A 25,366-nucleotide genomic window follows, 5' to 3' on the forward strand; every position below is an offset into this window, starting at 1 on the left:
GCCTAAAAGCATTTGATTCTCAGAGGTAGACTACTATTAATGCCATAATTAAAAACCATTGGTGTTTTCTCATCTGTTTTGTGGGGAAAAAAAATGTTGGTCTATATCTTGAGTTGTCTGCATGAATTAAAAATTGAAAGTAGGCCAGGCGAGGAGGCTCATGCTTGTAATCCCAGCACTTTGGGAGGCCGAGGTGGGCAGATCACGAGGTCAGGAAATCAAGACCATCCTGGCTAACACGGTGAAACTCCGTCTCTACTAAAAATACAAAAAATTGAGCCAGGCATGGTGGCGGGCTCCTGTAGTCCCAGCTACTAGGGAGGCTGAGGCAGGAGAATGGCGTGAACCTGGGAGGCGGAGCTTGCAGTGAGCCAAGTTTGCGCCACTGCACTCCAACCTGGGCGACAGAGTGAGACTCCATCTGAAAAAAAAGAAAAAGAAAGAAAGAAAGTAAATATTACATGCCTCCTTTTGCTATTTTGAGCAGCTATATAAATAGGAAAGAATCATAAAGAAAATAAAATGATAGAATAATAGAGTCAAAGGGGGCTTTAGAGTTTGGTAGTAACTTCTAGTTAATTTGCAAGTGGGTTTGATGGTTTATTTTATATGTCAATTAGGCTAGGATGTGATGCCCAATTGCTTGGTCAAACACTAGTGTAGATGTTGCTGTGAAGGTGTTTGTGGATGTGATTAACATTTATAATCATTTAACTTTGAGTAAAGTGCATTACCTGTTATAATGTGGGTGGGCCACATTAAATCAGCTGAAGGCCTTAAAAACAAAGACTAAAGCTATCTGAAGAAGCAGCGATTCTGCCTCAAAACTGCAACATAGAAGTCCTTCCTGAGTTCCTGCCTGCTGGTCTGTTCTGCAGATTTTGAACTCAAGACCGCAGGAACAATTCTTATCTCATGTTCCAGCCTTCCAGTTTGCCCTACATATATTGGACTTGCTAGCTCTCACAATCATATGAGACAATTTCTCTAAACTAAATCTCTTTTTCTCTCTGTATACTACTGGTTCTGTTTCTCTGGAGAACCTTGATTAATCCAGTGACAAAATTAAAGCCCAGAGAAATTATGTGATTGTTCTAATGTGTTTTAATAAATGGTAGCAGGGTTGGTGATAGAAAGATGGAGAAACTGGGTCATATAATTGCCCAAAATATTGTTTATAAGGTTGAGAAAGAAATTCACAACTATCAACTTTCAGGCCATCTTTTTTCATGGGTTGCAAGCAGAAAATTATAATAACTTATATTAAACCAAGACATTTAAAATCCTGAAATCCAAATCAGACGAAACACAGAAGGGATTGTTTGTTTGTTTTGCCAAAAGATAATATGATTCTTTAGAGAGGGAAGTTTCCTTACCATTTAAGGTGGTTTCATTTTTTAAAAAATGCTTTGTAAACTTTTAGGGCCACATAAGCTCAGTATACTTTAACAGGGCACGTTTCTAAAATGTGTCTTATTAAAAATATACCCCAGATTCAATAATTATTTCATGCTCTTGAAAAAAATATTTCATAAGTATAGAAAAGACAAAGAATGGTAAATACACATATCCTGTTATCTTAAACATATATGCACTCTCTTCTGGAAGCTTCACCACAAATCTCTGAGTTCTTATTACCACTTTATAATGGAGAAAACTGGGGCTAGCGGAGACTAGAGGACTTGCTCAAACTGCTCAGAGACAGAGCAGCTGACCGCTAGATTTGAACTTTCCTCATTGCCCTGCAATCATGCCCTTAGATCACCAGCATTAGGTGGTGTTTGTAGGTTTCTTACAGAAGGGTGGTGTTTGTAGATCTCTTTACCAGGAGTCCTATAGTAAGCTGAATTATCATCCTAATTAAAAGGATATGTGGATTCTGTTGTACTAGCATGTATATTAAGATTTATTTGGGGAAAAAAATTCAGTACATCTCTTCCTCATCATTAAAGATAACTGTACCATGTCGTCTTGAAGGTATGAATTTATTTTATAAGGGAGATGGAAAATTTGATAACCAAGATGAGACATTACCTGTCCTCTATCTTTCCCATATTGCTCCCCATTTGGGGGTGAATATTCTCAGGATGTAGCATCATTGCAGGAAATAAGCTAGGCTCTAGGTTTTTTTCTTTTTTTTAATGCTATTTGGGATTAAATGGATTCACTAACCTTGAATAATTATTGTCATATTTTATGGCTCTCTTTGTCTCCTATGTTGATTGTCATTTCCCCAATCTAATAGCATTTCCCATAGAAAAATAAAAATTTACACAACCCTAGCATGAAAGAACAGAGGTCTCTTTATTGCATCTCCATTTCCTGGGTTGAAAAGGCCCAGCACACTTTCAGTTCATCTCCTATAATTCCTATTGAGGCCACTGCTGTTCTCATTACATTTGTAAAACTTCATCTCTCTCCTTCTACTCATCTGAGAGCAGGTGGACCCAGACAGTTCTTTGGAGGCTCAGTGAGTGATTTCTCTTGAGAGAGGCACATCTTTCCAGTCTACAAAGAATGAAAATCCAGACAGTTACATAGATCACTTTGAATGGTACCAAATACATTCCAACAAATGCTACTGGCAATAATTAGAGCATGTCACTGGGAGATGTGGTGATTTTCTTCCAGCATAAGACTCCAGTCTTACCCTGAGTGCCATGAAACTGACAGGACAGAGGCAGTGTTCTCCATAGAAATAATGTAGACTTCTCATGATCTGAGAAAAGAAGGGGGAACAGCATTTCTTGACTTTGAAATGTCTGGAGCAAGGTACCCAGGATTAGGTGGGAACCACCTAGAATTTACCATGCCCTTCACTGACCCACACTTACCAGATATTTCACAAAGTAGGCAAAAGAGTTAATAAAGATCATCATTTTTTAATAAACAGGGTTGTGGTCTCTGGCTGAGGAAAGGTATAACCTGTTGTAGATTACAAAAAGGAAAGCTCTTTGATAGCGATGGAAAGCCCTGAAAGCCAGCATGAGAAGTCTGTTCCTCAGGAAGCAATAACATCCCAAAGTCTACTAGGATTTTAGGTTCAACTGCAAGACTGTCTTTCGTACAAACAGGACGAGAAAGTCACACCAAATGACCGAGCAAGCCATGGGCAAAGCAGTTGGAAAAAAAAATGAATAGAAAAGAAAAATAAACCAGGGAAAGCTGCAGAATGGCGAGGAAAGGCAGAGACGCCTAGAAAGGGTAAGACGGGAGGAGGGAGTTGGAGAGGGAGGGGAGAGCGGAGAGAGCAGAGCACCGACGTCAGGAACAAAAGCTCCAGCGGAGTCTGGCGGAGGCACTAAGGGAGCACGGGGTGTTTTGAATAATTATTAAAATTAGCATGTGTCTGCGCCATCCTGTGGGTGTGGCGCACAGAGGAGTGTAAACTCTAGCGGGGCTGGAGCAAACATTGGATTAGCGGCAGCAGCCTGCCAACCTGCCCGAGGAGTGCTGGGACCAGCGCGCTGCACGCCGACTGCACGATGGCCTCGTCTCAGGGGAAAAACGAGCTGAAATTAGCCGACTGGATGGCAACTCTGCCGGAGAGCATCCACAGCATCCCCCTCACCAATTTAGCCATTCCAGGTAGGCGCGCAGGGGCTGCCGGCTAGGCGCTCGGCGCCCGCTCCACCTGCCCCGCCCTGCTTTATCTGCCACTAAGTGGTAACTTGCCACGATGCCAGCGGGAGGGAAACTCGTCTTCCAGGGTGGGTCTCAGGCCAGGCGAGCCCGCGCCGGGTAGCCTTGGGCTTCCTGGCGTTTTCCAGACCTCTAAGGACCGAGGCGCTAGAGTCAAGGTGACTGCTTTTATCCTGGGCGTTTGAAGCAGGTTATATGCGGAGGACTGGGGCAGAGGAGAAGCTGGGCTACAGGATGGTGCCTCGTGACCCCCTCCTATGGTTTCCCCTGCAGATTTGGGGGAGTGGGAGCGATCTCTGGGTCTGTGGGGTGACAGTGTGCGGCGAACGCGAGCTAGTGTCAGGAGCTCGCCTCCGGTGCAAGGACCTGAGTCTATCCCTGGCATGGAATTGAGCGGATTTGATAGATTCTCGGCTAGAGTCATTAATATTCGTCCCCAATCTCCTTTAAAAAGACAAAGCCCTTCCCGAAGAGTGATGAAAGTTCAGGGACCAGAGGCGGCGTGACAGCTGTCCTTGAAAAGGAGCCGAAGGGGGCGACGGGCAGAGGGCACCGTTGGGTATTGGCATGGACCCCGGGGGCCCTGGCCAAGTGGTCACCGTCTGGAGTCTGGTCCCAGTGCGTGTTGGCAACACACTTCGTCAGAAAAGCAAACCCTTGTGAACCGTGTGTTTGCTGCTCGGGACAGAAGCTGGGCAGGGGAACCTGGGTGACCTGCAGCGGAGGGGTGGGATTAATAGACAAATTTTAGGGAAAAGGTGACTGAGAATGTGTTCAGACAGCGTAGAAGGAAAGAAGCGTGGACAAAGCGAGGAAGAGACCTGAGGGATCAAGAAGCTTCGGCTTGATGTGTGCGACTTGGACCATAGACTGGGCAGGTTTCTAGGGTGGGAGATTCTAGCAACCCCCAGATCAGGTATCCAGGAGTGAGGGTTGTTTCAGACAGTTTACAACAATGACAGCTGGGGACACGGCCATACTTTATTAGCAATTTGGCTATGCAGTTGGGCTACGGGAGCACACACCTGATGTTTTCAGAGCTGGGCTGGAGGGCAAATTACTCATGAACAGTCCACTTCTGGCCCTGAACTAAGCTGGATTATTAAATTCAACGTTCTGGTCTACCTCCTCTTGATCTGCTCCATCCAGCGCCCCCTCTCAGCTATTGGAGGAAAACATAATAAAGAACAAAACACAACAAAAACAAAAACAAAAGAAGGGTTATTTTGAAAATCACTAGATGCTTCAACCAACAGTGCTGCCATTGATTAGTCCCTCAAATCAATGGTTGTTAGTCAAGTGAATATTTGACAGCAATGGCAGGCACAGTCTCTGCTACAAGTGCTATCCACAGAAGGAGCTATCTCCTTTTGTCCTTCTTCAACAGATAGCTTCCTAAGGGCCAGGGATCTCCAAGGAAAAGAACCAACCCGAGGTTCTCCATGCAGCACTTACTCTGCTACCTAGGTGAGCCTGGGGATTGCTCTTTTCAAGGAGACAGTAGAAAGCACAACTTTGGCATAACTCCATTCTCTCTTCTACAGGCATTCGCATTCCTTTTCCTTCTTCATTTTTATTTGGATTTTTGACAGTTTCTTTCACATGGTCTCCTCTGAATGTTTTTATATGCATAGAAGGTAAGAAGGGCAATCACTGTGATGCAAACCTTCTGGCAGGTGACTCTCTAGACATACAGGATTAAAAGCCTAAGTTTGCTTATCTAGTTTTGAGAGATGGTATGATACCTTTTTGAGTCTACCTTACATTTCTGTAATATTTCACTTTACAATCTCTGTTATGTACACCAGCTCACATAATCCTTCCAAAACCCCATAAAGCAGGCAGTGCTGGCACTATTACCTCCATGTCACAGATGAAAAAACTGAAGCTAAGCAAAGACAAATGAAGTTCCCTATCAGTTCAGGGATCTGACCCCTTAATTGGACCTTTGGGAAGATACCCTATGAATTTTGGAGGGAAAGGCTTTTTGATTTGTATCTGGATGATTCAGCAGCAACTGTGACTAACCAGGGTTAAGAAACAAGGAAGAAAGCATTAGTGGGAACAGAGTAATTTTCCTTTCCTCCCATGGACAAAATAAAAACCTGAAGTGAGAGATTTTGGTATCTGGGTGATCTTAGAGTACAGACATGAAGATGATGATGGCATTGGGCTTCCATGAGAATTTATATTGTTTTCCCAACTCCTCTTGGTATTACACTCAAATGGATCCCCTGTAAAACTTCTCCTTCTCACTCCAATACTTGTAAGAAAAAAATAGACACAACATATTTCATCAAATCTATACTCCTGAATACCCCCATGTTTCTGTAAATTGGTTTGGAAGATCCACACATGTAAAAAACCAGGTTTAAAAACAGGTTTGGCACCTTTTGCATTATTCAGCACTGAGAATTTTGGAGGAAAAAAAGATATTCAAACTTTGATAGTCAGAGAAGACTAATTGGAGACTATTAAACACTAATGGAATAATTGCCTTAAAATCATGCTAATAGCTTCCTGGCTGCTACATGTTTACTTGGCCAGTTGCTACAGCTCAAATTAAGTAATTATCTCCACCATTTAAAACCACTCCTGGTGCACCACACAAGTGTTTCTGTTGAGGGGAACTGCTGCTCAGTCATCCTCAAAGCTTCAGGTTTTCTTAGGTAAAGCGGCTGGAAAATGAAGAGCTGCCTAATTATAAGGCTACCCACCTGGGACAGCTGACCCAGATTACCCAGAGTTACAGAAGAAAACAACGTGCAGCTGTGTGATATTCCCCACCAGAGCACAGTTCTGGTGTCTTTAAATATTTCTCAAATCTCTGCATTTTGAATACTTTCAGAGTAATCTCTCAATAGCTGTTTTGCATTTAAATGGCTCCATGATATGATTGATATTGACTGGACTGAGGAATTAAGTTAGTAATTGGTGTTAGTATTTCACTTTGAATTTATTTTTTAAAGAAATGACACAGCCAGAACACATTGACAGTTACTCGAATTTCAGCCTTGTTTATCATTTCTTTCTCTCTCTGATGGCACTAAACTTAAGTGTTCATTCATGCATATTTGTTTAATAATGGCATTTTGGATTATGAATGATACTGCCCTTCACTATAAGCAGGTGAGAGAGCATAAACAGAGATGGGAGCAGGAAGACAAAGTATAAAATTTAGGTAAAAGTGAGACTGATGAAAATTCAGTTTCTCTGAAGCAGAGTTCTAACTCTGTAATCATGGTGGCTCCAGAACTATTGTCAAGAGGTTCATCATGGGAACAAGTAAGGTGTTGGTAATATGCATGTGTGACAGAGAGTCATTCTGTCCAAAATCTAAAAGATTGGAAAGTTCAACCCATGGGAGGGGTCTGCTTTGTGTTCTCTAATATGTGATAAAAATCTTTTTCATATAGTGTAGTAAACTGACCATGTAATAATAAAATATTGGCCAAAATGTTGTGGGACTGGAAACTCAGAAAGAATCTATGTTTTCTTCAACAGGGAACTGTTGATTGTACTTTAGATAAGGAACACAGAAATGCTTTATTTTTTTTTCTTTCTTTTTTTTTTTTTTTTTTTTTTTTTTTTTTTTGAGACGGAGTCTCACTCTGCCGCCCAGGCCTGGAGTGCAGTGGGCGGAATCTCAGCTCACGCAAGCTCCGCCTCCCGGGTTCACGCCATTCTCCTGCCTCCAGCCTCCGGAGTACTGTACAGGCGCCCGCCAACTCGCCTGGCTAGTTTTTTGTATTTTTTTTAGTAGAGACGGGGTTTCACCGTATTAGCCAGGATGGTCTCGATCTCCTGACCTCGTGATCCGTCCGCCTCGGCCTCCCAAAGTGGTGGGATTACAGGCTTGAGCCACCGTGCCCGGCCCAGAAATGCTTTATAAATCAATAACTGTGCCTGTGAAATTTGTTCATTTCTTTTAGAAAATGCAAACATCAATGAGAAACAACAGGTTCACTAAGGGAAGCTAAGTGTTTAAACAGCTCTGAGTTTAAACAGAGCATAAACAGAGATGGGAGCAGGAAGACCAAGTATAAAATTTAGGTAAAAGTGAGACTGATGAAAATTCAATTTCTCTGAAGCAGAGTTCTAACTCTGTAATCATGGTGGCTCCAGAACTATTGTAAAGAGGTTCATCATGGGAACAAGTAAGGTGTTGGTAATCTGCGTCTGAGTCTCTGTTCTTGTGTCTGATTTACTAGTTTTTAATTTCTTCCCCTAACAGTGATCCCTTCTTGTTGCTGCCTGTGTTCCTGGAGCCAACCATCTTCCTCCTCTTTGTAATTTTCTATTTCTATTTTACTTGGAACAAGTCAATCTCTAGGATGTATCTGGTACTGGGTCTAATTGTGCAAACTTCTAAAGAACAAAACAAGAGCAGTTCCCACCTCCCACCCCATTTTTTAGTGGATAGTGATACAGAAGTGAATCTTTCAAGAGAGTAAAAAAGCAACAATATTGTTTAGGATGAATATCTCTCTTGTTCTGCCTCTCTAATTCCCAGTTTTGTTTTGGTTTTGTGAAAAGGAAAATTGAACAGTATCTGAAACACAATTTGTTCTACTAGGACTTTTCTGATGAATTGAATCCTTGACTATTTTTAATCAATGTAAAGTGTTATATATGCTATTTTACCATTCACAAAGTGTCTTCCTATGCACACATGTGCCTTTTCCCCATTCTAACAATAATTTTCTAAGACTTTGGTACTCAAAGTTGGTTCAGGGACCAACAGCATCAGCATACATGTGGGCTTGGTAGAAATGCTGCATCTCAGACTCCATGCATCACACATCAGATCTATTTAATTACAATCTACATTTCAACAAAATCCCTAGATGATTTATGTACACATTTAAAGTTTGAGAAAACTGCTTTAGTGTATCTCTAAAGAGGGCTTTTATGTAAATGTCAGAGCCAAATTTAAATATACATTTTTTACTAGGCCCTTTCTATTGCACCATGCAGTCTATACATGTTTCCAAATTTATAATCAGGCCTAAAGTCAGAACACCATATTTGACTCAAAGCTAATTGCACAAGTTAGGGACATTTCTGATAACTGACATTACAGGTCATCATGTACCTTGAGCAGTAAATGTGATTTAATTGCTACTTAACTCTTCAAATTAGGTCACTGTGATAAAAGTAAAATCTTTCCTCTCATTTCCTTAAAGTCCTGCTGCTTCTTATTGGCCATTCATAGCACTTAAAATCAGCTCATCTGGTGATGCTAGTGATCCCTAATGCCAATTTAGGAAACATCTCTATATTGGTTCTTTGTTCATTTGGAGTCGTTCTTTGTTGTGCATAAGACCAGCTCCTTCTGGTATAAGTTGCAGGTTGATTCATTTTATCTATAAGCTAGAACTTTGCAATATTGTTCTTGAGTAAAAGTGGCATCATGAAATAATGCAAAATGTAGCATCAGAAAGCTATCAAAAGCATCAACATTAAAGGTAAACAGTAAATTGGTGGTTTTTTTTTTTTTTTTTTTTGAGATGGAGTCTCGCTCTGTCACCCAGGCTGGAGTGCAGTGGCCGGATCTCAGCTCACTGCAAGCTCTGCCTCCCGGGTTTACGCCATTCTCCTGCCTCAGCCTCCCGAGTAGTTGGGACTACAGGCTCCCACCACCTCGCCCGGCTATTTTTTTTTATTTTTTAGTAGAGACGGGGTTTCACCGTGTTAGCCAGGATGGTCTCGATCTCCTGACCTCGTGATCCGCCCGTCTCGGCCTCCCAAAGTGCTGGGATTACAGGCTTGAGCCACCGCGCCCAGCCAGTAAATTGGTTTTCAATAGAAAATGACCTATCTTGTTTGTGTTGGCAAGTCACATGTCATTTATTTGAAGCATAGCTTACATGGAGTACAAGCATATATAACAGTTTATAATCCACTAGATTGGATGTCAGTTGTTTGATACTATAATTGTTCTAAAATAGTTAAACTTCACACACACACACACACACACACACACACACACACACACACAGTCCTCCAATTGCTTAAATGGATATCACAATGTTAATAAATTAAGGCTCATAAACTTTACTCATATAAAGATTTATTATACCCTTACTTAGAGTTTATTTAGTCATATTTAATTCCAACTCTACCCAATGAGAATAGAAAGAGTAAATTATAAAGAAGATGAAAACTGTTGAGTGTCATACATCATTAATGACAATAGGGAATATTTATGAGGGAAGACTAACAAATGGAGATACACTGACACAAAACATAGTGTTCTCTACACTTTACCAGTCCAAAAGTAAAATCAGAATCACAGCAACTGTCAGTTGTTCAACTCCTCCCAAATACCACCTCAATGAACTTCCAAATAATTTAAAAAATCTGGATGGATTCTTAAGTATGATCTACAAACCAGTCATTTGGGCTGGATTGAGAAACTAGTCCTTTAGGCTACAACATGGTATCTGTCATTTTCCTTCTTTCCTGTTTTAGGAAAGCTTTGGAGAGTTGTCACCCTTGCTCCTTTGACATATAGAGAAACTGTGCTTCTATAGTTTGATGCCCCAAATATCACTAACACTACTAATAGCTCCTCCAGAGCGTATTCTGTGTCTGCAGAGGCCCAACATTGAGCATGTTAATGTCTAACAAGAGTCAAAGGCTCCCAGAGCTTGGTCCCCCGTTGTGGAAGCTGCTGATGCCAACATCTATTGCTGACTCTGCCATCACTGCTGAAGCCCTGAGTGCTGGCACTGCCAAAACCAGGCATCTTTTTGCCTGGTTTATATTGATTATTTTGTTGTTGCTCCATTGCCCGGGGACTAAGGTATGATTTTATGTGGCTGGGCAGAGGAAAAATATGTGGGACAAATTTTGTTCTGTACTCTGCATTATGCTCAATGTTAGCTCACTCTCTGCATCTGCACATATGTGTTTGTATTGACTTCCTCTTAAGAAAACTTCTTTTCAGGAAGCGTCTTGATTTTCCTATAAGTAAACTTCCAGTGGGTGCAATGTAATCATTCCTTTAGACAAATCTAGAGTGGGAGCACAGCTAGGGTCTATATTTTTCCCGCTGAGCAGGCTGGGATAATGTAAACAGAGCCAATTAATCCCATGTCCCTAAAGTAATCCCTAAGGGTTCCATTGTATGAAAGCACATTAGTAGCTAATTGATGTGCTCTGACCCATCAAGAAAAGGTTAAATCATTCACACACACACACACATACACACACACGTGCACACACACACATTTTAATTCCTGTTGTTAAAGGGGAAAGCTCTGTTTTCTGGAAAACTTAACTGTTACCACCAGTGAGGATGCCTCTCGCTCAAAAGTATTAGTTTTTGGAAACCAGAGAACATGCCACCATGATGAGCACTCAAGGAAGTCCTAGACGTAATCATTGAAATTAATGTCCTCAAGAAGTTTATAGACTCTTCTCATTTCTTCTGGTTTGGATAGGGTTCAAATCGATCTCAGAAGAGTGGGGACCAAAAAATTATCTATATCGTATATTCCAGAAGGAAGGGAAATGTGAACAAAAAATTTAATCGTGGTTCAGATGGAATTTCGCTGCCAGAAGCTTTTCACAGTACCATATGTTTTTATTATGCTCTATTAAGAGAGGAAGATAGGTCAGTAAGAGAGGGGCAGGAGGAGATAGTTAAATATTCTTGAGAAGCAGCCAGGATTAGTCACCTCCGGAGGTCAGGTACTGAAACAGATGGCCCACGGATTTGTTAGATGCGCTCTTGTTATGTTCCTATATTTCATTACAGATCCTGGGAGTGGACAGCTCTTACAACACTCTATCTTAAATGCCAGCTAATGTTATTTTTTACATAGAAGAATTCTTTCTGTGAGTTAATTTTTACGAAGCAGTCACATTTATCCTTAATTATCATTATAAAGAAAAATTTGGTTCCTCCATTCACTTGAAAAATGTTCATTTCATGAGGCAAAGTGGATTATGATAAATGGTCATCTTAATTTCCTGCTATGCTTTCCTGGAACCCCCTATGGCTTGTTAGGTAGTGGAGAGAAAGATGCCCTTGTAGTCCTACTGGGCAAATAGGACTTATCTTCAATGCATGTCTCAGGCCATACACCCATGTTGCCATTTAGAGGAGGAAGAAGAGTAAGAGGAAGATAACCGCAGCTGCCTTAGAGAGAAGTTAGCCCTAAATACACACCCATGTGACCTCTCCTGGCCCTTTCTCAAGAAAAGGTTGTCAGGGGATGTAAAGCTCCTGCCATGAATACTGCTAGAGAAGAAGGCTACAGAATGTGAAGTCTTGTTTAGTCTTCATCACCCCTTCGTGTCCTCATTTCTCTTCTGATAAAGCCAAATTTCTTGATCCAACATGAGATTCCCACCTTTGGAAATTATCTTAATGCTCTTGTCTCACTTTTTCTCTTCTATGTACCTGGAAAACCCCAATTCAGTTAAACTCAACTTTCTAATTACTCAGATACTAGAAAACTTCAGTGGATGAACATTGTTGGTGAGAAATTACACAGCTTGGATGACTGGACTCACTGGAAATTTCTGACCAGAAATTTTAAATGGGTATTCAATACAGACAGAGAGACTTACTACACTTCCCTAGTAAATTCATTTCTTGTTCTCTAAGATGAGAATTTTATACCTCTTCTTGATTCTCAAATCAGCACCTTCTTCCTACTTGATCTGTACTGATTACATCACATCTTATTTTATATTAAAGAAAGGGCTCCATTGTATTAAAGCACATTCACAGTTAATGAATGTGCTCTGACCCATCAAGAAAAGGTTAAATCACACACACACACACACACACACACACACACACACACACATAATTTTATCCTATTAATTCCTCTTTGCCACCTCTTCTAAACTGATTACTTCACCTCTGATTTTATATTTAAAAACTGGATGCAAACAGACAAGATCTTCCTCAGTTTTCCACCATTGAACCTACAATGCATCTATTTCTATATACTTTGGAATTCCTTTAGATAAGAGGAAGACCTGGACCTGCTCATACCTAAGCTAAGTTTTCCCACTTGTGTTCTGGATCCCATCCACACAAATCTGTTCAAAGCTTACTTTTGAATTTATCCACTCTCTCTTTTCTGTGTCATTTTTCTCTACCTCTATGGGATCATTCCAGTCAGCACACAAATATATGTAATAATGCCCCTTGTAAAAAAAAAATTGTTACCACACCTGCCCCTCAATCAATAAACTATTTCTCTTATTCTTGTAAAAATATCTTGTCTGCCTTCAGGTTGTTATATCTCTTTCTCTCCCTAGTCTATACTAATCTCATTAATTGTTCTTATCAAGGTAGCCAATGATCTGTATTTTGCCAAAGGTAATGGTTACTTCTCTGTCATCTTATTTGACCTTTCAGCAACATTGATGTGGTTCACCACACCTTTCTTCATGAAACATGTTCTTCCTTTGGCTTCTTAGCACACCTCATTTTTTTTTTTATTATGATAAAACCATAACATCCATAACATGAAATTTACTTCTTAAAATTTTAAGTATACAATACAGTGTTGCTACCTGTAAGTACAATATTGTACAGCAGACCTCTAGAACTTTTTTATCTTGCATGACTAAAACTTGACACCTGTTGAATAGAAACTTCTCTTTTCCCCCTCTCTCCTCTCTGTCTCTGGCAACCACCATTCCGCTCTCTGCTTCAATGAGTTTGACTATTAGATACCTCATCTAAGTGGAATCATGCAGTATTTGTCCTTTTGTGACTAATTTATTTCACTTCACATAATGTCTTCAAGGTTTACCCATGTGGTAGCATATGACAGGATTTTCTTCTTTTTATGACTGAATAATAGTACATTTGTATGTATATGCCATATTTATTAATCCATTCATCTGTTGATATACATTTAGATTGTGAACAATACTGAAGTTTATTGCAGTGAGAATAGAAATCCCGATTCAAGATCTCAATTTCAATTCTTTTGGATAAATACCCCAAAGTGGGATTGCTGGATCATGTGGTAGTTCTATCTTTGAAATTTTGAGGTAATTCCATTCTGTTCTCTATAGAGGCTGCACAATTTTACATTTCCACTAACAGAATTTCAATTTCTCTACATCCTTGCTAACATTTATTATTTTATATATTTTTGATAGTAACCATCCTAACAGGTATTAGGTGATATCCCACTGTGGTTTTTATTTTCATTTCCCTGGTGATTAATGATTTTTGAGTTTCATAATCCTCTTAGCTATTTCATGTCTTCTTTGGAGAAATGTCTATATTTGTTCTTTGTCTAGTTTTAATAGGGTTATTTAGTTTCTGCTATTGAATTGTAGGAATTCCTTATATATTTTTGGAAATTAACCCCTTTTCATATATATGGTTTGCAAATATTTTCTCCTATTTCATTCTGTTGATTATTTCTTTTGCTGCAGAGAGGCTTTTTAGTTAGATGTAGTTCCACTTGTTTATTTATGCTTTTGGTACCTGTGGCTTTGATTTCATTTCCAAAAACTCATTGTCAAACCCAATTTCATAAATCTTTCCTCCTACATTTTCTTCCAGGAGTTTTACAGTTTCAGGTCTTATGTTTAAGTTGTGTGTGTGTGTGTGTGTATATATATATATATAATGTACACATTTATGGGATAAAATTGTATAGATTGAATAATGGTCAAGTCAGGCTTTTAGGGTATCTGTCATCCAAATAATGTACATTGTAACCATTAAGTAATTTCTCATTATCTCTCCCCTTTTATCCCCTTACTCTTCTGAGTTTCCATTATCTATCATCCCGCTTGCTACATCCATACGTACACATATTTTAGCACCCACTTGTGAGTGAGAACATGCAATATTTGTCTTTCTGCGTCTGGCTTGTTTCACTTACAATGTGACCTCTACTTCCATTCATGTTGCTGCAAAAGAAGTGACCTTATTATTTTTTATGGCTGCATATTATAGTATTCTGTTGTGTATATATGCCACCTTTTCTTTATCCAATCATCTATTGTTGGACACTAGTTTGATTCCATATCTTGGCTATTGTGAATAGCACAGAGATAAACATTATGAATGCAGGTGATCTTCTTCTTCTTCTTCTTCTTTTTTTTTTTTTTTGATGTAGTGAATTCTTTTCATTTGGGTAGATGACCAGTATGGGGTTGCTGGATTGAATGGTAGTTCTATTTTTAGTTCTTTGAGAAATAGCCATACTATTTTCCATAGAGGCTGTACTAATTTACATACCCACCAACAATGTCTAAGACTTGTCTTTTCTCTGCATCCTTGCCAACATCTATTGTTTTTTGTCTTTTTGAAAATAATCATTCCAACTGGTGTAAGATGATATCTCATTGCACTTTTAATTTGCATTTCTTTGATAATTAGTGATATGGAACTTTATATATATACACACTTTATATATGTAAGTGTATGTATATAAAGTGTGTATATATACTTTATATATATACACATATGTACTTTATATATACACACTTTATATATATAAGTGTATATATGTAAAGTGTATGTGTGTGTGTATATATATGTTGACCACTTGTATATCTTCTTTTGAAAAATGTCTATTCATATCCTTTTCATTTTGAGTTGATTTTTGTGTACAGTGTAAGATAAGGATCCAAAATCATTATTTTTCATGTGGATATCTAGTTTCCCAACACCTTTGTTAAAGAGACTATCCTTTCCTCATTGCATATTCTTGGTATCTTGTCAAAGATAAGTTAATCGTGTATGTGAGGTTTTATTTCTGGTCTCTATTCTGCTTTATTGGTCTATATGTTGTTCTTTCTGCCAGAACCATACTGTTTTGATTACTGTGCTCTGTAGTATGTTTTCAAATCAGAAAGTATGAGGCCTCCAGCTTTGTTTTCCTTTCTCAAAACTATGAGGGTTTTTGGAGTCCTATGCGGTTCCATATAAATTTAGGATTATTTTTTCTCTTTTTGGAAAAGGCCATGAGCTTTTCATAAGGATTGCATTAAATCTGTAGATTGCTTTGGGGAGTAGTAATATTTGAGCAATATTAAATCTTCCAGTCCATGAACATATGATGACTTTTCATTTGTTTGTGTCTTCTTTAATTTCTTTCTGCAATGCTTTGCAATTTTCAGTGAAGTCTTTTGTCTCCTTTGTTAACTTTATTCCTAAGTATTTTGTTCTTTTTGATAATATTGTAAGTGGGATTGTTTTCTTAATTTTCTTTTCAGACTGTTTATTTTAGTGTATAAAACACAACTGATTTTAATGTTGATCTTATCTTCTGCAATGTACTAGATTCACTTATTAATTCTAACAAATTTATTTATTTATTGGAATCTAGGTTTTTACATATAAAATCATGTTATCTACAGAGACAATTTTGCTTCTTCCTTTTCTATTTAGATACCTTTTCCTTCTTTTTCTTTTCTTTTTTAATATAACTACTCTCACTAGGGTGTATAGTATTTTGTTAAATAGAAGTGGTAATAATGGCCATCCCTGCCTTCTTCCTGATCTTATAGGGAAAGCCTTAAACTTTCACTATTGAGTATGACTATGGGCTTGTCATATGTGGCTTTTATTGTGTCGAGGTATATTTCTTTTATATCTAATTTATTGAGCATTTTTATCATGAAAAGATGTTGAATTTTATCAAATGTTTTTTCTGCATCTATTGATATGATCATGTTATTTTTATCCTTCATTCTGTTAATATGGTGTATCACATTAATTGATTTTTATATGTTGAATCATTTTTGCCTACAATGGATAAATCCCACTTAATCATGGTGTATGATTCTTCTAATGTGCTGTTGAATTCAGTTTCCTAGTATTTTATTGATAATTTATTCATATTTATTCATGTTTGCATTTATTAGGGATATTGGTCTATAGTGCTCTCTTCTGGCAGTGTTTTTGTCTGCCTTTGGTATCAGTGTAATGCTGATCTCATAGAATGAATTTAGAAGTGTTCACTTCTCTTCAGTTTTTTTTGGAAGAGTGCGAGAAGGAATGGCATTAATTCTAGTAGAATTCACCTTTAAACCATCTGGTTCTGGGCTTTTCTTTGTTGAGAGATTTTAGCAACTGAATCAATCTCCTTACTATTATAGGGCTGTTCACATTTTCCATTTCCTCATGATTCAGTTTCAATAGGTTGTATGTTTCTAAGAATTTATTCATTTCTTCTGGTTTTTCCCATTTTTTGATATATAATTGTTTATAGTAGCATCTTATAATCTTTTCCATGGAATTAGTTGTAATGTCTTCTCTTTCAATTTTGATTTTGTTTATTTGAATCTTCTCTCTTTCTTTCTTTAGCTAAATGTCAATTATGTTTATCTTTTCAAAAAATTCCTAGTGTTGATTTTTTCTACTGCCTTTTCTATTCTCTATTTTATTTATTTCTGCTCTAATCTTTATGATTTCCTTAATTCTACTAAATTTGGCTTAGTTTGCTATTCTTTTTCTAATTCCTTGAGGTATAGAATTAGATTAAGGTTTTTATCTTTTTTAGTGTAGGCATTTATTACTGTAAATTTATCTCTTGGTACTGCTTTTGTTGCATTCCATACGTTTTGAAATGATGTGTTTTCATCTCGCCTTTTTTGTCTCAAGATAATTTTTTAAAATTCCCTTTTGATTTCTTGTTTGATCAACTGGTTGTTAAAGGGTGCATTGTTTAATTTCCACACATTTGTGAATTTTCCAGCTTTCCATCTGCTATTAGTTGTAGTTGAAGAAGATACTTGAAGAAGATACTAGGTATAATTTCAGTATTCTTAAATTTGTTAAGATTTTTTTGGCGGTCTATTGTGTGATCAATCTTGAAGAACATTCCATGTGTGCTTGAAAAGAATGTGTATTCTACTGTTGTTAAATAGAACGTTCTATATATGTTTGTTAGGTTCATTTTGTCTAAACTGTAGTTGAAGTCCAATTCCTTCATGATTTTCTGTCTGGATAATTAATCCATTATTAAATGTAGGATATGAATTTTTTTTCCTATTATTGTATGTTGTCTATCTCTTTCTTCAGTTACGTCACTGCTTTATATATTTAGGTTTCTGATACTGGGTGTGCATATATTTATAATTGCTATATCTTCCTAGTTGACTTGACTCATCAAATTATATCATCATATGATGAGCTTCTTTGTCTCTTGCAGCAATATTTGACTTAAAATCTATTTTGTCTGATATAAATATGTCCACTCTCATTCTCTTTTAGTTACCATTTGCCTGGAATATATTTTTCTATTCACTTTCAGCCTATGTATTTTCTCAAATCTAAAGCAAGTCTTGTAGACAGCACATATATCTTATGAATTGTTGTTCTTGCTGTTTAATTACATTTTTAAAAAATTGTATAGGAAAAGACTTACTATTGCTGTCTTGTTAATTGTGTCTTTCTTATCGTCTTGTAACTTTTTCATACCTCTTTTCCACCATTGCTATCTTCATTTGGGTTTATTGATTTTTTTGTAGTAATACTCTTTGATTTTTTTCTCTCTTTTCTTGTATCTTCTGTATATTTTTTCTTTGTGGCTACCATTAGTTTTACATGAAATATCTTATAATACTTTATTTACATTAAAAAAACTTAAAACACATATAAAATCTCTGCTTCTCCCTGCACATACTTTGTTACCAATGTCATAAATTATATTTTATATTTTCTATCCATTAATATATTTTATAACTATAAGTTATTTTTAATATTCTTATCTTTTAACTCTTATACCTGAATTGAAAGTGATTTACATATCATTATAGTATTATAGTATTCTGTATTTATCTCTATATTTATCTTTACCATTAAGTTACATAGTTTCCTATGCTTTTACATTACTATTTAGCATGTTTTCATTTCAACTTAATGAACTCCCTTTAGCATTTCTTCTAAGGTAGGTCTAATGATGATAAACTTTCTAGGCTTTTTTGTTTGTTTGTTTGTTTGTTTTTTTTGGTCTGGGAAAAGCTTTATCTTTCCTTTATGTTTAAAAGACAATTTTGTCAGATATTGTGCTCTTGGTTGGTTGCTATTATTCTACTTCTTTCTGTCTCACAAGTTTTCTGCTGAGAAATCTACTTATAGTCTGGAATTTTCTTTGTATGTGACTAGTCACTTTTCCCTTGTTATTTTTAAAATGCTTTCTTTGTCTTTGATTTTGGCAATTTTATTATAATGTGTCTTGGTATTGACTTATTTGGGTTTCTCAGATTTGAGCTTCTTGAATCTGAATGCCTATTTCCTTCCTCATATTTGGGAAGTTTTTGGCCATTATTTCTTTAAATAAGCTTTCTTCCCCTTTGTCTCTCATTTTCCTCTTTTAAATTTCATAATGTGTATATTGGTCTGCTCAATTCTTTTCCATAAATCTTTAAGGATTTCTTCTGTCTGTTTTATTCTTTTTTCTTTTTGTTCCTCTGACTGGATAATTTCAAATGATCTATCCTCAAGTTTGCAATATTTTTCTGCTTGATTAAGTCTGCTGTTGATTATCTCCAGTGGATTTTTTCAGTTCAGTTATTGCATTCTTCAGCTCCAAAATTTCTGTTATTTTAAAATATTTTCTATGTTTGATGAGGGTTTTATTTTTTGTATATCTTGTTGTCCTGAATTAATGAACATCCTTATGATGATTATTTTTATTCCTTGTCAGGTAATTCACATATCTCTGTTTCTTTGAGGTTGGTTTCTAGAAATTTATTTTATTCGTTTAATTTGATTATTTTCCCATTTATTCCTATTTCTTGTACCTTTGTGTTGGTATTTACGCACTTGAAAAAAGTCCACCTCCCGTAATCTTTACAGACTGGATTTGTAAAGGGAAAGGCATTCATCAATCAGCCCAACTAGGGATTCTGTAAGACTCTCAAACCTTTTCTGTGATGTGTCTTCTCTGGACCTGTGCATATAGATTTCTAATTAGAAAGGTTTATTAGATTTTTTCAGGAGCTTTTAATCTCTGACTCCCTCTGATGCCTGACTGCTGTACTGTGAGTCCTCTGAAGAAGCAGCACACCACCTGTTATTTTATATTCTCAGAGCTTCCCAGGCATCTAGAATATTGCCAGGTCCTATCAGTCCCTAAAGCCAGGATATACAGAAACTAATCCCTTGGGTATCCCATCAAAAAGCAGGAACATTGGCTGCATACTTTACTTTTCCCTTTCCTTCCTGAGGGAGAAGCTACTGAACTGTGTTGGCTTCTGTCAGCTGTACCTCAGACCCTCTGGAGAGGCAGTAAGTTGCCCAACAATTTTGTTTTCAGTGACCACCAGACATTCAGAATACTCTGGGTCTCATTAGCTCTCTTTTACAGGTGAGACAAAAGCCAGTCCCCTAGGCAGCCTTCTCCAAAAGTCAGAATGTTGGACATGCAGTCTAGTCTCCTCTTTCTCTCTCTGGGGACAATCTGGGAGCTCAAAGTGTCTTCCCAATTGCATGACTCTGCTGGAAGAAGGGACTCTGGTGAGAGGATGCCAAAAATCTTCCTTCTGGCTTTGATGTGGCACATTTCATACTCACCTGGAGTACAGGATGTATCATAAAGGAAATTAGTCCATGTATTGTTGAATTAGTGTGTCCATGAGAGAAAGGAGAGTCTGGAGCATCCTATTCTGCCATCTTGCTGACATTACTCCTAACCACGCTTACCTTGTTTTTCTTCCTTCACTGCCTTCCCTACATGCTTCCGTAAGGTTATCTTTGTGAGCTGTAGCCTCTTTTACTGCCATCTGAAGAAATCTTAAATTACCCTGGGCTCAGACCTTGATTCCTTTTTTCTATTGTTACATTTTTACCTTAGGTGAAAATATCTAATGCAATCACTCGAAATAACATCAATATGCTAATGACTGCCAAGTTTAAATCATTAGCCCAGACCTCTTTGCTGGACTCTATCCTCATATATCCTACTACCTTCCCATCATATGCATTTGAATTTCTTATAGCAATCTTAAACTTAACTTGACCCAAATAGTGCTATTCATATCACCATCCATTGCCAAATGTGTTCCTCATCAAGCTTTCCCCATCTAAGTACTTTGTATCATTACCTATTAGTTTCCCAAGCCCAAAACCTAGGAGTGATTCTTCATTTTTATTTTTAACTCAAATCCTAAAACCACTCAAGGAATAAATTCTGTGGAATATTTCTCTAAAATATATCTACAATCCTTCCACTTTTCTTTACTGCCACTGTTACAATCCTAATCTAGCCATTGCCATCTCCCACATGAATATTTCCACTGTTCTTCAAACCAGTTTTCCTGTCCTCACTTTTGACCCTCAATACAGAGTATCTTTCGGAAGTGTAAGTTAGGTGTATAATTTGCTTATATAAAACCCTCCACACCTGCAGTCCCAGCTGCTTAAGAGGCTGAGGCAGGATGATTGCTTGAGTCCACTTCAAGGCTCCAGTGAGCTCTGATCACACCACTGCACTTCAGCCTGGGCATCAGAGCAAGACCCTGTCTCAAAAATAAATACGTAAAAAATAAAATCCTCCATTGTAACTTACTAAACTTACTTGTTCCTGTGTATTTTTCTGAACTCAAGTCCTTTCACCTTTTCCTTTCTCACTAATCCTATCCATTCTTTCTGGCCCTCATACCCTCCAGGCTTCTTGTCTTAAGATTTCATTGGCCTCTTCCTCCAGATCATCACCAGGCTTCCTTCTTTTCCCCGTCTACTCTCCAGTGTGACACCTCCTCAGGAGACATTCCCTGACCATGCTAGCTAATTCAGTCTATTCCATTTTATCATTTTCTAACAATTACTTTGTCTTACTCATAGTGCTTATACATTATCTAGTGCTTATGAATAACTACTTTATTTGTTTATATATTTTTATTTCTCAAATGAGTAGAATATAAGCTATTCAAGGTCAGGAACTTGTCTGGATCTTTCCTGGTGCCCTGGCCTATAGTCATTGTCCAATTACTATTTGTTGCCTATGAAATGACAAAATACACATAGAGAGACTCTGCCCTTGTACAAAGGCTTCTACTCTGTTGATCTAAGAGAAAGAGAACCCAAAATGAGTAGTCAAGTGAGCTTCTTTTTTTCAAAATCTTTCAAGAAGCTCTAACTGAAATAAGTTAATTCAAGCCAAGGGATCATCTTGTTACATTTCAATAAAGACTATCCTGGCTTTCAATATTTTTTGAACGAGGCACATGATAATTAAACCAAATGAAATAAGATTTTGTTTCAAGGAACAATTTTAGCCATTATGGCACTATATGTGCAATCACATTTCTTATTTCTGTATTTATATACTTAATGACTACTAATCATAATAAAAGCTTTGAAGAAATTTTAGATTGGACGGTACCTTCAGAAAAAAAAAATGTATGCTATTTTAACACTGGTTTGGTTTTAAATTCTCATTCCAATTATCTATAAGTTGGTAATTCAAGTAGGATCAGGTGTTGTATCTGTAAAACTGCTGGGGGATTCATGTCATAGACAGTCTTGGTTTAAACTATGGCTCTGCTACTTACAAATTAGCTCCAGGGGAACCACTAAATATCCTCTGAGGTACTATTTTCTCAGATCTAAAATTGAGATGAGTACAGTATTAACCTCATGTTCTTTGTTGTCAGAATTCAACAGGATAATATACATAGTATGTGTATCACAGAGTAGTCAATAAACGTAGCTCTTTCAAGCATTACATCATGTCTAATTAACCTCATTTACTTTGCTAACAGGGTCTCTGGCAGGGACTTCCTGGTTCTCTGACTAAGCTCCTTTGTTTCTTGTCTCACCTCAGTTGAAGACTCTCATATTTTCTGTCCTTCCATTTGAGGCTCAGCTCTGCTTAGCCTCCAGAAGCAGTCCAACCATATACCGTGAAGAAGGAAAGTAAAGAAAGCTATTTTAATAGTTAACTTATTGTGTCTAGCACTCAACTTCTCTGATGCAGCTGGACATAGAAAAATGGACTGTTGTGGGAGGGGCAGACATGAGGTACCCAGAGAGAGTGAGGTGATCTTCCTATTGGTGGAGATGTTAGCCAGGCAGACATAGTGACAAGTGATTAGGAGAATATCCTTATCCGGGGAGGACAATGACCACCAAGAGTTTTGATCCAGCAGAGGAAACAGAGTCTAATATATATTGACAGAGATAATAGGAAATCCGAAAGCAGATTTCCCAGAAACACAGGGAAGCTTCAGCCAGATTGGACTTCATTGTATATTTACTCGCCCAAGTCTAAGCTTTGGACAAGCTTGTATCATCAGACTTTTCTCTCTAGGCTTAAGTTCTTCAGCCCTGGACTGTCCTCATATCTTAGAATGAGAAGGGTTCCATGTAATTCTTCCTGCTCAGGCTCCTGATGCCTCGTACCAACTGAGCTGTCTCTCACTGTGGGAGAAAACTTCCAGTTGTTACAAGGCTGATTGTAACCTTTGTAACTTGATTGTAACTTGAAGATTAATTGGACCTATTCTGATGAGCTTCAACAAGACTCATACTAAAAAAAAAATTGGAACATCAAAAAATGAACTATGTAAGAGCAGGTCAGTAGAAACCTGACTTAACCATGGTTTGTGAGAAAAAGTCCTAGGGCAAGAAGCCAGCTGGTGATAACTGACTGTAAGTCAGTAGCATGACATGGCAGTGAAAATGTGTAATGCATACTGGGCTGCATAACCAGATATAGTTTGTAGAGTAAGCAGTGTGATAGTCCTGCTGATTCTGTACCAGGCAGAGCCTATCTGCAGCATGGTGTTGCTTTGTTCTGGGATTCAAGTTTCCACAAAAACTCTAGAAAGCTTCAGTGTGTTTTAGAGATGGGGCTGGGACCGAAGGGTTGGGATTGTGTGGGAGGACACTACCAGGTCATAACTCTGAAGGTTCTGGAAGCCACCACAAATAGAATAGAGCCTTCTTTCTTCAAATACATGAAGGAGGGGGTCTCTGGAGTTCTAAATTAAAGCAACCAAAGAATACAATTTAGAAGGATGAAGGTTTTGGCTAACCGAAAGTAAGGAAAGAAACTTTCTTCAATGTGATTTTTTAAGTAGTAAACTCATCCTCTTTAGTAGAAGTTTATAAAGAGAGGCTCATGGCTATCTTCCAAGTATCTGCATTGACACAGGATTTGAGCTCAATGAACTTTAAGACATTTTTTCACTCTAAGATACTGTGTGATTTTGGGTGTGTTACTTGGCCTCTTTGAATGTCTTTTTTCTTACCTAAAAACAGAAATAGAATAGTGTCCATCTTCATAAGATTATGTGTGAATTAAACGAAATAATTAGTGTGAAACATTTGGATAATGCTTAATACCTACTAAGTTCTCAATGAATAAGTTATGAGTTAACCTAGCAAATTCTTGACGAACTGAATAAATCAAATCTCACCTATCCCTGCTTATACCTTCCTATCCTCTATCCATAAAATGGTTCTGGTCTTTACTTTCATTTCTTATGAAGTTTTATTTATTTATTATTTAATTGCCGACAAGGATTTAGCAGTTTCTTAGCAGGTGGGACATGAAACTGAAAATTGAATTCAGCAGGAACAAATCTCAATTTAGGACCTGAATGTTATTTCCAAGGCTATTGGATTAAGAACAATATTTTAGCATGTCAGTAGATGGAATTTATTTTTCTCATATGTCAATGTAATTATAGAGACTTCTGCAACAGAAGATGTGCAGACTGCAGACTGTGATCATTCTGTTACCTAGACACAGGTTGGGATTACCTGGGCCATTCCTGAAGTCAAGATGCTAAAATGACCCTCAGGACAGAGTTCTTAAAATTTTGTGAGCAATATGTTTCTCCCAAAAGCAAGCTTACCATTTAGATATTTTATATTAATGAACATTTCATCTAAGGGCCATTTAAACAATTTAATAAGGCATACAATAATATTTGGCAACAGTATTTGCTTACTAAATGTTGATCAAATCAATGATTGGAAAAAGAAAAAGCTGCTGGACTTCAAAGCCTAGAAATGTATGGATAAACACTTTACAAAAAGTTGCTCAAAACTAAAGGTGTGTGACTAATGCATACAGTAACTTAAACTTGGCTCATCTATTTTGGTCCTAATTGTTCAATGAACATGTGCAAAAATATTTTAGAATACAGTTAGTGTGTGTGTGTGTGTGTGTGTGTGTGTGTGTGTACATGTTCCAGGATCTTAAGTCACAGACTTTATAAGAATTTACTTAACCAAGTCGATCTGCTTAAGTTTTGAAAATCAGACATATAGCTGCAGCCCCCTATACCCCTAATGTTCATATTAAAATGGGTATTACATTTTTGGGGTCATAACTGGCAGTCTGGATTCCTAAAGTGGAGCAAGTCCCTTAACATGTTTTTGCTTCTATTTTCTTACATATTAGATGGTGAGATCAATAATTGCCTCCTCAAAATGAGAGGAATTCTACATTAATGCATTTGGAGCCTTTAAAAATATGTATGAGAATACCAAGATCAGTAAAATTAGGCCATTTAATTTTGTGTGTGTTGTGGTGTTGACAATATTTTAGATAGGGGAGGACCAAAAATGGCAATTCATAATCTAAATAGAAAACAAATGTGAATTGCTATTTCTAAAATATTTCATCTGATTCAGCAATTACTTTTTAAGACTGAAATATTATCATATTTTTTAAACATTTTTTAATAGTTGTGGTAAATATACATAATGTAAAATTTACCATTTTAATCATTTTTAAGTGTGCAGGTCAGTGGCATTATGTAC

General features: G+C 37.4%; 1 protein-coding gene across 1 annotated transcript in view; it reads left to right on the plus strand.

Annotated features, from left to right (window-relative positions):
- The first annotated feature begins 3,258 nt into the window (after window positions 1-3,258).
- The window catches only part of PLCXD3 (phosphatidylinositol specific phospholipase C X domain containing 3), a 207,385-nt gene continuing 185,277 nt past the window's right edge, over window positions 3,259-25,366 (plus strand). The window contains exon 1 of the mRNA XM_017867297.1: window positions 3,259-3,588. Coding sequence (XP_017722786.1) covers window positions 3,486-3,588 — 103 coding nt within the window. The 5' untranslated portion in view covers window positions 3,259-3,485. The remainder of the gene's footprint in view (window positions 3,589-25,366) is intronic.

This window comes from Rhinopithecus bieti, unplaced genomic scaffold (genome assembly GCF_001698545.2).
Source record: "Rhinopithecus bieti isolate Rb0 unplaced genomic scaffold, ASM169854v2 scaffold_3521, whole genome shotgun sequence".
Classification (NCBI taxonomy): Eukaryota; Metazoa; Chordata; class Mammalia; order Primates; family Cercopithecidae; genus Rhinopithecus; species Rhinopithecus bieti.